This window comes from Sinocyclocheilus rhinocerous, unplaced genomic scaffold (assembly GCF_001515625.1).
Source record: "Sinocyclocheilus rhinocerous isolate Xijiao unplaced genomic scaffold, SAMN03320098_v1.1 scaffold46, whole genome shotgun sequence".
In the NCBI taxonomy this organism is placed as follows: Eukaryota; Metazoa; Chordata; class Actinopteri; order Cypriniformes; family Cyprinidae; genus Sinocyclocheilus; species Sinocyclocheilus rhinocerous.
This window is the reverse complement of record NW_015633191.1, coordinates 18,181-32,532: the sequence shown is the minus strand read 5'-3', so window position 1 is coordinate 32,532 and position 14,352 is coordinate 18,181. Positions and strand designations below refer to the sequence as shown.

The window sequence follows — 14,352 nt, the reverse complement described above, 5'->3', positions numbered from 1 at the left end:
CTAGATTTAAATCAGCACAGCCAGCGAAGGATCGAACGCAACTGTTTTGAACGAGCGCACCTTTTTTTTAACAACCAAAAAGTGGCTGTTCCCTCTGTTGAGGAACAACAGACGTTCCTCTCGTTGATAGCAGAGGAGCGGATCCAGCGAGAGCTTGATGGGGCGCAACTATAGTTTTTTTAGGAGTCGTGGTAGTAGAGGCGGCGCAACTATAACGACATGTGAATAATCCCGCCCACTCTAAAGCGGTACTGAACTGCAGTGGAAACGCAAACCGTGCCGTGCCGTACTGAGCCGTGCCGAGCCGAGTCGTACCACGCAGTGGAAAACTGATCGGTTTCTGTTCAAAAACAACAAGGGCGCTTGTCGGCTTCTGAAGAAACATGAACTCGCAATGCCTTGAAAGTGGACAAAACCGGCTTTTTTGACAAAATGTGTTTAGGGTTCAGATCGCGCTATATGTGGAGAATAATGCACGGCAATAATTTTTTTTAAGTGGGTTTATCGGTTTTTGCAAATGAATTCTTCATTTACTGTAAAGAAAATGCACTGTACAATTATTCTTTTATTTTATATAAAATAAATATTTTTCAGAAGAGGTTTTACTCTAAAACTGCTATAAAATTAAAGCCTTATGTCTAAACAAGTTATGTTCCAAATTTGAAGTTGATATAAAAAAAAAATAATAGGTTCCTGTGAGATTTTATTTAGGGCGTTATACCAGAAATAGCCACTGGGTGACACCCAAACTCCATTGAAATTTTTTTTGATGCATTTTTCTGTCACAAATGTCTACATTTTTCCGTCAATATTACTTCTGTAATATATTACATATACCCAAATATGGAATCTTGAGACTCAGACCTTTCCAACCATATGTAGTTTGTCAAGATTATAAAAAGTTTTGATTGTAAAATACCGTAATACATTTTGTAATATGACACTTGACACCGCCCACTTAGGGGGAGGAGACCGCTAAAAGATTTTAAAGTACCATTTCCATGGTAACCCAATGTCCGATTTCAAAATGGTTTTCACATAATGCATTTTGAGTTTTTACGCTTTCAAACGATATCTAATTTACGGTGATTACTAAGATTTTTGATAGAGTAAAAAGGCAATAAAATATGTAATGGCTTTGGTCATTTTGATGACGCTATCAATATTACTTACGCTATTACGCTTCTATTTTATATTTTTACATTAACAATGTAATCAATATTCTATTTATTAAAGCCAAATATGAATCTCATCAAGTTAATGTTTTTAAGCATTTTACATTTATTCCAAAATAATAACTCAAGGCAGTTAACAATTTAAACAATATATTTTATTTGTGAACTTATGTTCAGCTATTCTTTTTAATAGTTAACTTTTAACTATTTTGGAATTTTCCGGATCATCAGTCATCAAAGCTTTGCCATTTTGGACTTTCTGCGTGAGAGGCAGGTAGGTAGGAATCTTCTTGTTTTAGGGAAGTTCATGTTTCATTAAACATCCGTAAATAGCCTTGACATCTTAATATATTATAATATAACATTTTACTTAGCTAGTTTTAGATTAAAGTTTTTGTCTTCTGTGTAACTTTCCCGGTAGCCTATATATTTTTGTAATAAAAATAAGCTTCTGTTTCATAAACTTCGTATAACAGCTTAACATTATTTACATTAGCATATTGGGGTCTTTGCTATTATATTCCAATATCATTCTGCCTCAATTAGCTAGTTATAGATTAAGAGTTGTTGTTTTAGATGTACAGATGGCTTGCTGCTTTGTTTAATAATTTAAGTTGTTAGAATAACATTCTGCTGGTTTATTTAGCTACTTTTCAGTACACCACATTAATTATGCCACTTAGTACTGTAAGACTTTGAATGTTAAAGTGCAAATTAACACCTGACCACTCTTGTGGGTTTGCTTAATGTTACGATTAAAAATCATAGAAGGGTAAATACATGCCAGGCAGACATTTGTATGATGTAAGCAACACGGCTACAACAAATAAAATGAATAAAGTGTGTGTAAGATTTATTGTATGCAAATAATCAAGCATTATTATGACAATAACCAGTTGTATTGGCGGCACCGAGCGACCCCCAAATAAAATTCTGCTTAGGGCCCCATAAAGGCTTGGGCCGACCTGTCAAAGTTTTCCTGTGTCCTGTACAGAGCACATTCAGGGCTTTTCAGAGATATCAAATATTTGGAAGTTTCTCCATGTTCACTCCCTCTGCTTGGTCTTTAAAAATGGCTGACATTAATTTAGTGATAAAATTGTACATCCTTATGGAAATATGATAATATTTTGCAATTATCAATTAAATCTGATTAATCTTCAAATTGTTTGTCATAAATTAACGTCTCAGGAAAATTTTATGGGGTTTCAAAACAAAATATGACTTCCTGTTATGAAACAGGATATTGATTTCATACATGTCCACTGTAGAGGAAACCAGGACTAAAAGCATGTTTATTATGCATTTTGGGAGATACATCAAATTAATAGGAAAATAAATTATATATCAATATTTTTATGAAATATTAGATATTGAGCGTTTTGCATAAAGTGGAAAAATTGCATAAAGTAAAATGGTATATCACATCATTTTGTTATATCTTTTATAACATAGTTGAGAATCATCCTTATACAAAGTTTGGTATAAAAAAAATCCATAAACCTAAAAATTGATTGGTGATTTTTTTTTAAATCCCATTGTTTTTGCCTTTTCATGTCTATTCATGTCATTTTATTTTTTAGAAAAACTGAGTCCTGGTGTCCTCTACAGAGGACATAGCATAACATATGAATAAAATATATTTTTTCAAAAATGTTATTTTTCCATTTTTTAGCTTATGCTCTAAGCAATGTAACGACATGAAAAAAAACTAAATTCACAAAGCTTTTTTTTCTTCTGGTTCTCAGGAGGATATATATATAAACCATCCATATCCTAATCTATCCTAATAGCACTCGGCTTGTCTAATAACCATGTTTCTTGATGTAAACCTGTTTTGTACAGTTCAATCGGCGCATCAGTTTCTACGCAGCACGACATCAGGCTGTCATTCGAGTGCGCTCATATAACGTCCATGCGTTCCCGTGTGAACTTTTAATGAGTGTCATAACGCTGTTTGCATCGCATCAGTTTCTACGCAGCACGACATCAGGCTGTCATTCGAGTGTGCTCATATAACGTCCATGCGTTCCCGTGTGAACTTTTAATGAGTGTCATAACGCTGTTTGCATACCCAATTCACCTGTGTGATGGAGTTAAAGCTAAACAGTGACAACAGAGCCTACTATGGTCACAGAATTTGGTGTAACACTGGAGGTAGTTCCAGTTTTTTAGGGGACACTGTTCTCTCATTTTTATTTACACACTTTTGCCATCAAACTGTTGTATAAATGCAATTTTACACTCGTAGCTGTGCGATATGGCTGTATATCAGCACGCTGTGATTACCTACGACACTTGGTCTGCTGAGTCATGTCAAGAAACCAAAACTCCATCTGTGACAGATATGGAGAAACCAGGCTCAGTCGGGGGGCCAGTTCTCCTCTGGACAGATGAAACCAGCATGGTGTGTTTTAATTCCAGGCAGCAACACAAGTCAGATTGAGCAGAGGACTTGTCTGGTTCTCATGGTCTTGTGCCGATGGCCGACGAGGTCTTCACAGGGGATCTGTCTCTGGTTCATCTAGTTGACATGGTCTCTGCTGATGACCTCTAGGTGCTGATCCACCATCTGGACTGGATAAGGAGGGCCTTGTGCCTACGGCCGTATCACAGCCGTGCTGATATACAGCCATATCGCACTGCTACTCATATGATATTGCTCATACTGAGCGCACACACACAGACGCATGTGCAGAAAGATGGCTCTTTCATGTCAACTGTCTAATACACACAAGGTTATGTCAAAAACATAAAGTTCACAAAAACATAGTTGGTTATGTTTGTAAACGTAAACAACTGCATGTGTATCAGTATGTTAAATCTGTGAAACGATGTCTCTTGGACATGGCGACTATACACTACTAACACAACTCAATCAGGCCTCACCCCCTTTTATTTATTTACTTATGCCTTGGGTGGTAATTATTTAAATTAGGGATACTGTGACATATGTTCCCAGAAACTATAATTGAGGCCTTTGAGGGGGAGTTCAGAAACAGTGCTTACTGATTAAAAAGCAACTCCCTTTGGAGTAGACTTTCTAATTTTGCAGGTCTTTTTCATGCACAAACAGCAACACTACACACTAAAAGAAGCTAAAAATGTAAAAAAAACAAAAAAACAATGGGACCTTTTTAATGTTCAGTGGATATGCTGAATAAAGTGTTTATATGGCCCAAAAGCAGGTCTTTTTCATGCACAAACAGCAACACTACACACTAAAAGAAGCTAAAAATTTAAAAAAAATAAAATAAAATAATGGGACCTTTTTAATGTTCAGTGGATATGCTGAATAAAGTGTTTATATGGCCCAAACTTCAGATTAAAACAGGTATATTCCAGCTGTTTTAATAAAGTTTTTTTTAATTATTATTATTATTAAAAAAAAACAACCCAACCAACCCAAAACATTTGAATGCTGTTATATATACTGTATATGTAATCAGAATACGACCAAATTCTGATTTATATCATCATCCACAGCTGAGATATTGTGACGGGCTTAAGTGAATTTGTGCTGAATCATTTCTAGGTTTGTCTGAGAAAAAAAAAAACTGTTGCAACCTGATATGCACAGACGTTCTCTCTCTCTCATGCACAGACACTCTCAGGTTCTCTGAATCAGTTCTCAGTCATTTCCAGTTCCAGTAACTGTCAGAGTCACATCAGTCACACTACACTGCCCTATGACTACCCGTCCTGGTGCTGTTGTGCCGTGGAGAACAAATTCACCATTTTCCTGTTTGAAGGGACATATTACAGATATTGCAGTCATAAAAGTTGGATCCTCTTGCTGCTTATATTTTTTGTTTGAGGCTAGGTCAGTGATTGATTTCTGCAGGTTATACAGTAAAGAGGCTCTCAGCTGCTGTTTTGTATCAATGAGCCTGTATGTCATCACAGCCACCGTTACGGCCCGTATAGTGACAGCCATCAGATTAGCCAGTCGCAGCGAGATCTGACCGGCACTTTACGTCATCCTGCAGTGAAAATGCAGTGGAAATCTCTTCTGAATTCATCAGTAAAGACCAATAGGTAAAAAATTACAGAATACAAATGGAAAACGTGGATTTTGAAATGAGCTTTTCAGCTATAATACTCGAAACTTAACTGGAAAAAGATGTCTAAGTGAATAATAAAATAATTACAGGTGTACAAACCATATCACAGTGCAGCAAAGGTGTTTATCAGCCAAATGTCTGGAAGAGGGCATTCCATTTGTGCAGATGATCATATAAGTGTATTTTTTGTTCCCATTATGATTTGTGTGGTGGACCAAGTGTGACCAAGAGCAACACCACAGTGGAATCTGCTTCTATTGACATGTAGGCAAGCCTCAGGCCTATTTTTAAACACGTTTTCAAAGCACAAGCTCTCAGGTTGCTTTTCCTTAGCCTGGTCAGTCAACCCTGAAAACCGCTGGGTTTGTTTCAAGACACATCAACACCAGGAAATAAAGAGAAGCCAACACATACTGGAATCTGTTGATCAAGCTTGATTAACCGTCACTGGTTGAAGCTTAAATTCATGGGCCCCATAAATCCAGCTCTGTCAGATGGACTTCAAGGTCATCCTGATTTTTACTTTCATTCTTTGCCACTCACAAACACACACATACAGCTCCCTTGGTACTCATTTTTAGTTAATCATTCAGGTACAACAAGACAAGGCCAATGACATAGATTTCTTATATCAGAGACAGCAAGCAAGATGTTCTTACCTCAGACCTGCTCTTCAGACTGCTCCTCTTTGGTCTGAAAAGGACATCTTTGAAGTCCAGTTTGAGGTCAGCATACACCCGGGGCATAGTGACAGGCCTGAGAGCGGATGAAAATCTCCGAGCCGGGCTGGTCCAGAGCTCCAGGCACCAAACCCGAACCGGCAGAAAAACAGCGTATTTATAGAGTAGAAAGGGCCATCACTGCCCAGGCCCCCATGGCTTTATTTGGCAAGGCCTGTACGCTCTCTCCTTCCCTCTCTCTCTACTCCCCCCTCCGCTTGCATTCAGTCTGGAGTGGCAACAGCAGCAGTAGCAGTGATAAAAGCTGTCTGACGCATATAAACACACACACACAAGCGCAGTGACTGCAGCTCTTCACTGCAGTATGTGCACAGAGCTCCTGCTGTCCAGCTGGGGTATTGCTCCTCTGAATCAATGAGTGATTTCATGGGAAATGAGAGGGAGGGACATGAAGATACAGTGTCTTACTTATCCTTCCCTTTTTAATGTTGTCTAATACAGAAATCATGGGTTTGAAAAAGTATAATGATTGCTGCTAGTGTTGTGTTTTCAAATGCACAGCACTTACAGACATGGAGTTTAAGTGGAGCAGTATTTACTCTGAAATGAGCCACTTCACTCTAAAACACAATGCATCAGAGTATATATAATTAAATAAAAGAGACACACCAACAGTTTCATATACTCTCCATCACTGATTGTTACTCTCATTTGGTGATTGACTGAGATGCTAAGGGCTTTCCGCACACAACTGCTAGGTTGGGAGTAATCCATGCATACAGATGCATGAATGCTTTTGTAAAAACACAGCATTTCACAGTTTGTTTAGTAACTGTTTAAGGCTATTCACACAGGTCATACTTTTCAAGTAGGAAAATACGGGGGGGAAATCACATCCCTGAGAATCTCATTAAAATCTACAAAATGGTTTTAAAGGCTTTAGGCCACCGCATGCAGCTTAAGGGTCCAGGCTTCAGCGGGTGAGAAAGGCAGATCAGGCAGCAGAACAATCAGTCCTGATGTCTGCAGAGGAGCCCATTTCAGAGGCTCAGGGTTCCCCAACAAAGTCACCTGAACAGAGATGCAAAATATTTACAGATATTTCATTGATATCTTACCCCCAAAAAAAAACAAACATTTTATTTCTAAATTTTGATGAATTGATAAATATTTACCACTGTGTTGTGAGAGGTTTTAGGCGTTAAAAGCTTAAAGGAGTTCTGCATGGGATTGGAGGTCAAGATCGCATACACAGTGCTGCTTTTTGACGTATACCTGAAAATTAAGGAAAATTTATGAAGCATTCAAGCATTAAACTCAAATTAATGAAGCATTCACAGCTTTAATATAACTACACCACATGCTAACTAGGACTAAACTAAGGCTGCAGAAACAGAGAAGGAACCAAAACTACTGCTGACTCAGCTCACAAGAACCCAAGCTGCTTATAAACAGATCGAGAAGTATTCAAATCATTAATGACAATCAAACGATCATATGATTTATTAACATGTCACAATTTCAGGGTAAAAGTTTGCATTCAGTCTAGATTCAGTGAGAATAAGTACCCAGAAGTCTCAGCAGAGTTTTTGGAAAGGCTGGTACAGTGAATGGGCTCTTATGATTGGCCTTACGTCCTCATTTTAAACAGTGGTCTGTGAATCCTAAACTATAATTTTCTTACATGGCTCCTGTTATACTCATCATGGACTCTAGGTGACACTATTTCACTGCAACCACAACATGAGTATCTGAAAGTTTTTCAAAGGAACTGTAAGGCACAGACAGATAAGAGGAAGTTTAAAAACTTCAACACACCAGACAGGAACAGTAGCATTCTCAGCCTGGACTCTCCAAGGCTTAGTTGAATAGATGGCTTCACCATTGACCTTCAGCCAGGCTCCAATCCCACGGAGACGTTCCTCAAAGACAGGTGCAATCATGCCATCTGCTGTAGGCCCTACATTCAACAGGTAATTACCCCCTAATGCCACGACGTAGACCATGTCCTGTGGTCACAATATATGAGAGTCATTAGGCACCATATGAACTTGCATAAGCTTTTGTGTCCATATGTTTTATTCATATAAATATATAATACATTTACAACACAAGAATCTAGTAATATAATCTAAGGCAAGATCTTCTGTCTATTAGTAACACATCACACCTTTATAATGGATGGTAGATCCATCAGTTCGCTTAGCTTCATATTTCGGCGATATCCCCATGATATCGTGTCCACTGACTGGCATTTCTCCCACTTGTGGTTGGGCAGCTGTCCAGGAGTGAACTTGTCTGCACAGTTATAATAACCTCCATGTTTACAATAACAGCCCAAACCCCATCTGTCATTAGTCACCACTACATCCTGTAAGGAGTGAAATAATGCAGTCATTATGATCTGAATTACAGTTTGAGACACAGTTTTAAAATAAGAACATTATGCATGATCTCACTTTGACCGGACTGTCATTGTAGAGCCAGGCTAGGAATCCTGTAGAGTTCCAATAAGTGTCAGGTGCTTCCCAGTCCCCATCTGACCAAATCAAGTCCGGCTTGTACCTGAATCATCAAAAACATCACCAGTTAACTTTCATAAATGTCACACCATATATGTAGACTGTAAAGGTTGATCTTTACACAGTCACGGACAAATAAAACACGCAGTCAAGCTTATGTCATAAACAACTGCACTTCATTCTCCAGCCTGTATCATCACATGACTGATGCAAATGTACCTGTTGACCAGATCGTAGAGCTCTGGCATGGCTTTTTTTTCAACAAACTCCTGGGTCTTGAAACCAGATTGCTTGTCACTCAGGTAGATGGGATTGAACCATTCATACAGAGAGTGGTAGAGTCCATAATGCAGAGACCTAATAAAAGAAATTCAAAATTGTTGCATAAAATTCAGGAAATAGATTATGCAAAGCCTTACTGAGATTGCCTTTTTTTTTTAACTTGAATGACTTTGTGTCATCTGCTTCCACTTATTTTAGCTGTACAAAAACTGTTACACTGCTTGATGTTGCAAATTGGTATTTGTTATCATATTATTTTATTTTAGTATTGTAAAAAAAAAATTGCCGTTTTTACTGCACTTTGTTATTCTAGTTATTTACCTATAGACTGCAACAAAAACCCTTTTAAAGAAAGACCTACTGTGAGCGACGAGGTTGTCAATCAATGGTATATGCTTTTGTTAAAGCCATCAGCCCACATAATTTCAAAAAAAAATTTTAAATAATGTTTAACGACAGACTTATCTGTGAAAAAAAAATACATTACCCATATTATTGAATTTAACTCAATTTTGTCATTTTCTCTCATTAAAGCCATTAAGTACAAGTCTTGTACCTTTGTCTTTTTGTCTGATTTTCAAAGACATTTTTGCTTCAAATCAAAGTTTGTAACGTTGTGCTTTATTTTGTAGCTGGCTATTTTTAGATAGACTGGTTTAACAAAGGTTTACTTTTTATTACGGACACATTACATTAGAATTTGTTATTCTTTTTTAGATACGTTTATCCCTAAAATATTATTAAAAATGTGTTTATCGTATTTTCCTGATACTACTATATAATTCTAAACAAAGTCAAAGAAAATAATAAATCAGTATTACCCCTGCAGTTATTTTATTAGTAAGCTCAAGGAAGGGTTTTCTCTGTTATGCTGTTTCTGTAAAGAGGAGTCAAAAACAATTATACTTATTTTTCAGTTGTATTCAAGTTTTGTTAACTGTTTTTGAGGATTGTCACAAAACTATACAAATACCTGATTTTATGGATATAGATATTTGTTTAAAAATGTGCTCCATTTAGAAAAATATCACATACATAAAGTAAAATTTAGTCTGTTGTACCAAATATTAGATTGTTTTCCACAGTTTTTATGATTCTCTAATTTCTATAAAGAACAACAGTAAAGCTAAGAAGAAATCTCTGTTTTTGAATAAGACAACTGATGTAATAGTTATATGGTTGAATTTTGTTGCATGATGTACGAGGTAGCCTTATAGTGATGTGTATGTTGTTTAACTTCTCCTCAATGGAACAAAGCAAGTGGCTCGTTTCCGCGTTGAAAAGACAATGCAGCCTTCGCTATTAGCATCCGTCTGCCCTACAAGCACAATACCTCTTTCTTATGGCAGCGCCCAAATCTCCAACAAGATCCCTGTGAGGTCCATTATCAACAGAATTCCAATTCCAAGAGGTCTGGGATCCCCAGTTTGTGAAGCCTTCGTGGTGTTTTGATGTGAGGACCACATACCTGTGCAGAATGACAAACAAAAGCATACATATGTAGAACAAACACAGGAAGCATCACTGCAAACCCATATCTTAAGCACATACTTTGCTCCTGAAGCCTCGAAGATATCAGCCCACTCGTCAGGATCAAAAAACTGCGCGTGGAAATCAGGAGCGAAGTCCGTATAGCTGTATCCAGGCGGGTAGTTTTTGACCATGAACAGGATATATTCAGGTTTTAGTGCGACCTTCCAGTACCACCAGAACCACTCGCTGCCGAACGCAGGCACTGAAAACACCCCCCAATGAACGAAGATCCCGAACTTCACCTCGTCGTACCATTCAGGAAGAGGTCTGGAGTCCAAACTGGCCCAGTCGGGTGTATATCGAGTCCCGAATGATGATGCGTATGATAGTAGACAAAACAACAGCGATATCTGACACCGAGGCACTTGCATGATTGATCACAAGTGAACTTCACAGACGTGCAGTCGGTGAAAAGCAAAAGTCACTCTAAAGCGCGAATGTTAGTAGCCTATGCACTGAAATCACTAAAGCTGGATTTCTGCCGACAACATGTTTGTATTTCCTGGTTTATCATATGCCATTCAACATGTGACTACAACACATGACTTACCTGAAAAACCACTTGTCACAAGGGATGTGGAACCCAATAAATTAAAAGGGTCATATGATGCGATTTCAATTTTTCCTTTCTCTTTGGAGTGTTACAAGCTCTTGGTGCATAAAGAAGATCTGTAAAGTTAAGTAAAAAAGATCTGTAACAAAATAATGTTCTTTTTAGCAGCATCATATGACCCCTTTAAACATTTGCTCGACTATTGGGCTACACTGGTGAAAGAAAATGGTTTTGGTTCTCGTCCGCATTGTTCACTGCCTCTGTAAATGTTTTCTTTTGTAAAAGGGGAAATGGCCGTTTCACTTCAACATTTCAAAACGAAATATTTTTAATTGCCTTTTCTAAAAGACAAAATGGAATAAAAAAGGCATTATGACTTTAATAACTTCTTGGTTAGTTGCAAAAGTAAATATAGTCTAAAAATAATGCACATTGATAGTCTAAATAAACAAACTTTTCTTTGTAACCTTAAAAATCAGTTCAGCATGTTTTTAGTTTCATGATGTTTCTTATCATAACACTTCTGCAACAGATATAGTAGGCCTACTCATAGCACTTTTTTTTTATTCCACCAAATAATTAACAGTATTTTCTATTCCACAAAGTAAAAAGTGACTAAACTGGTAGTTTGTTAATGGTAGATTAACCCAGCCCACCCAACCTTAGCCTCTTATGTACTAGTTCTTATGAAGAATGAATGAATACAACAGAGTGCTGTTCTCTGCAAGCTGCTTTGCAACTTTCTGTTTATCATCCTGTCCTGCAGTACTAGCGCTTGCCTCCGCTTCATCTCCTTCCACCATAAACACAGGCCAGTCAGAGTCAGTGTTGCCAATTTAGCAACTTTTCAGACTACCCTAGCAACTTTTTCTTCCAAAAGCACCTAGCAACAAATGTAGCTATTTTTATTTATTTATTTGGCAACATTTAGCAACTTTTTTTTTTTTTGCTGAGATTTGATGCAGTGACACAATTTTGCAACGTGATTATGCAATGACGTCACCGCGCAATGACATCGCGTCATTTAGCAACTTTTAGCAACAAATCAACCTTCCTTTAGCAACTTCCCCTGAAAATTAGTTGGCAACACTGGTCAGAGTCTCATTAATTTGCTTTAGACAAATATTAAAATGATATTAGCATCTGTTGAAATGACATTTCAGTTTTAACCATGGGTTCTAAGGTATTTAACATGCAATCAGTGTTGGGTAAGTTACTCTAAAAAAAGTAATTAATTACTAATTACTAATTACATGTTCAACAGTGTAATTAGATTACTGTACAAATTACTCTCTCCAAAAAGTATTTAATTACTTATTACTAATTACTTTCTAAATCCTATATCAACCTCGACAAGTTAATGATACAAGGATAGACATGAAACAGTTCTTTTAATTCAAATAAATAATAGATAACTACATAAATTATTCTGGTCACACTTTACATATAGAGTCCAATTCTCACTATTAACTATGACTTTTGCATTGGGTAGGATAAAGGATTTAGAATAAGGTCTTTCAGAATAAGACATTAATATGTGCTTTTTAAGTAATAATGCAGCCAATATTCCAGTAATATTCATGCTAATAACCAACTAGTTAATAGTGAGAATTGGACACTAAAGTGTTACCAATATTCTTATTAACTCACCAAAGTATTTAAAGTGAGAAGGGTACATAAAAAGCATGCATTTTAAGGTTAGACTTTAAATTTTGATGTTAAATCCACTATTGTATTGTGTATAAATGTTTTACTGTCTATACACAGTATTAAGTTCAATTACATAAGAAGTAACTGTAATTAAATTACAGAAAAAATAAGAGTAATCCCTTACTTTACTTTTTCAAGGGAAAAGTAATTAAATTACAGTAACTAATTACTTAGTAACTAATTACACCCAACACTGCATGCAATGTTAAATCAAGTTATGAAAAGTATAAAATCACACTTGTGTCTGATGTTTCATTCAGTTGGTCGGTTTTATTGAGCAATCAAATACAAAAAAAAAACCTTCATTTAGATTCATACAACACCTTAAACATTTATACAAAACTTTCTTAAAATCATTAAAATCTACAAAATGGTTTTAAAGGCTTTAGGCATCCAGCTTGAGGGTCCAGGCTTCAGCGGGTGAGAAAGGCAGATCAGGCAGCAGAACAATCAGTCCTGATGTCTGCAGAGGAGCCCATTTCAGAGGCTCAGGGTTCCCCAACAAAGTCACCTGAACAAAGAGGAAATACACTTCACTGATATCATAAAATGTATTTTTATTGCATAAAAAAAAAACAGGAATTTTATTCCTAAATTCTGACGAATTTATAAATATTTACCACTGTACTGTTGGAGGTTTTGGGCACAGAAAGTTTAAAGGAGTTCTGCATGGGTTTGGAGATCAAGATCGCATACACAGTGCTGCTTTTTGACGTATACCTGGAATTGAAGGCAAATTGAAAACACTAAAACTACTGAGTGTGCTAACTAGAGGACTTTCACACTGGGCATGTTTGAGTGGGCCGAGCCTGAGTGCGATTTTTCCTGTCGTCGCCCTGTCTCTGATTGCACTCACAATACACGATTACACTGCACGCTCACTCTTGCTCGTATCCCAGGTATATCCTAACCACTGTCATCTATTACACATTTTTGTTGAACTAATGACGTCGTCATCAGCCAAAACTCATGCGTATGGGACTTTACTTCCTGATTAAGTGTGCACCCGAGTCTAAATTGCTTTCACATTCACGCGAACTAAGTACCAAGTAGTTCAGTTTCTGAAAGTTTTTCAAAGGAACTGTAAGGCACAGACAGATAAGAGGAAGTTTAAAAACTTCAACACACCAGACAGGAACGGTAGCATTCTCAGCCTGGCCTCTCCAAGGCTTAGTTGAATAGATGTCTTCACCATTTACCTTCAGCCAGGCTCCAATCCCTCGGAGACGTTCCTCAAAGACAGGTGCAATCATGCCATCTGCTGTAGGTCCTACGTTCAACATGTAATTACATGTAATTACTAATGCCACGATGTAGACCATGTCCTGTGGTCACAATATATGAGAGGCTTACTTGAGTTATTAGGCATCATATGGCCTTTTGTAAGCTATTTTATTCATATATCAGTGGTGAGTGGTGACACCTCCCTGGCTGCAAAACGGAGTCAATCCTATAGATTCCCCATGTTAAAATGCCCAACTTTACAGCAGAAAAAACATGTTTACAGCCTGGTTCAAAAAATAATTTTGGTCTATATAGCTCATTTTGCCCTTCATGACAACTGTGAGGGGGGGTGATTTTTTTTTTACAACTCATCCATTTAAATTATATCAAGCCTTAAAGTTCTGCATAATTAAGGGCGTGGCTACTTGAGTGACAGGTGGAATGCCGCTGTTGTCACCACGGTCCAGCTAGATGGGCGTGGTTTCAGCAACCAGCTCCCGCCTCTTTGCCCATTTTCGATTATCCGGGAGTGACGCGCGGTGACGCGCTGCCAAGATGGCGACGGCCCGCTCCGCCCACTTTGAGCTTCAAAAACGCTCTTCAGAAAAC

The 14,352-nt window shown here is 37.4% G+C and overlaps 2 protein-coding genes across 2 annotated transcripts in view; both read right to left on the bottom strand.

Annotated features, from left to right (window-relative positions):
• LOC107743819 (GMP reductase 1-like) overlaps nt 1-6,188 on the bottom strand; it is a 14,179-nt gene extending 7,991 nt beyond the window's left edge. Inside the window, exon 1 of the mRNA XM_016557233.1 lies at nt 5,899-6,188. Coding sequence (XP_016412719.1) covers nt 5,899-5,985 — 87 coding nt within the window. The 5' untranslated portion in view covers nt 5,986-6,188. The remainder of the gene's footprint in view (nt 1-5,898) is intronic.
• Nucleotides 6,189-6,463: 275 nt separating this feature from the next.
• Nucleotides 6,464-10,799, bottom strand: LOC107743818 (tissue alpha-L-fucosidase-like). The gene is made up of 8 exons (XM_016557231.1): nt 10,275-10,799; nt 10,057-10,191; nt 8,661-8,798; nt 8,379-8,484; nt 8,090-8,290; nt 7,738-7,928; nt 7,095-7,194; nt 6,464-6,990 (listed from the first exon to the last, which is right to left on the bottom strand). The coding sequence occupies exons 1-8, from the start codon at nt 10,625-10,627 to the stop codon at nt 6,859-6,861; spliced, it is 1,356 nt and encodes a 451-aa protein (XP_016412717.1). The 5' UTR covers nt 10,628-10,799; the 3' UTR covers nt 6,464-6,858.
• Nucleotides 10,800-14,352: the final 3,553 nt, after the last annotated feature.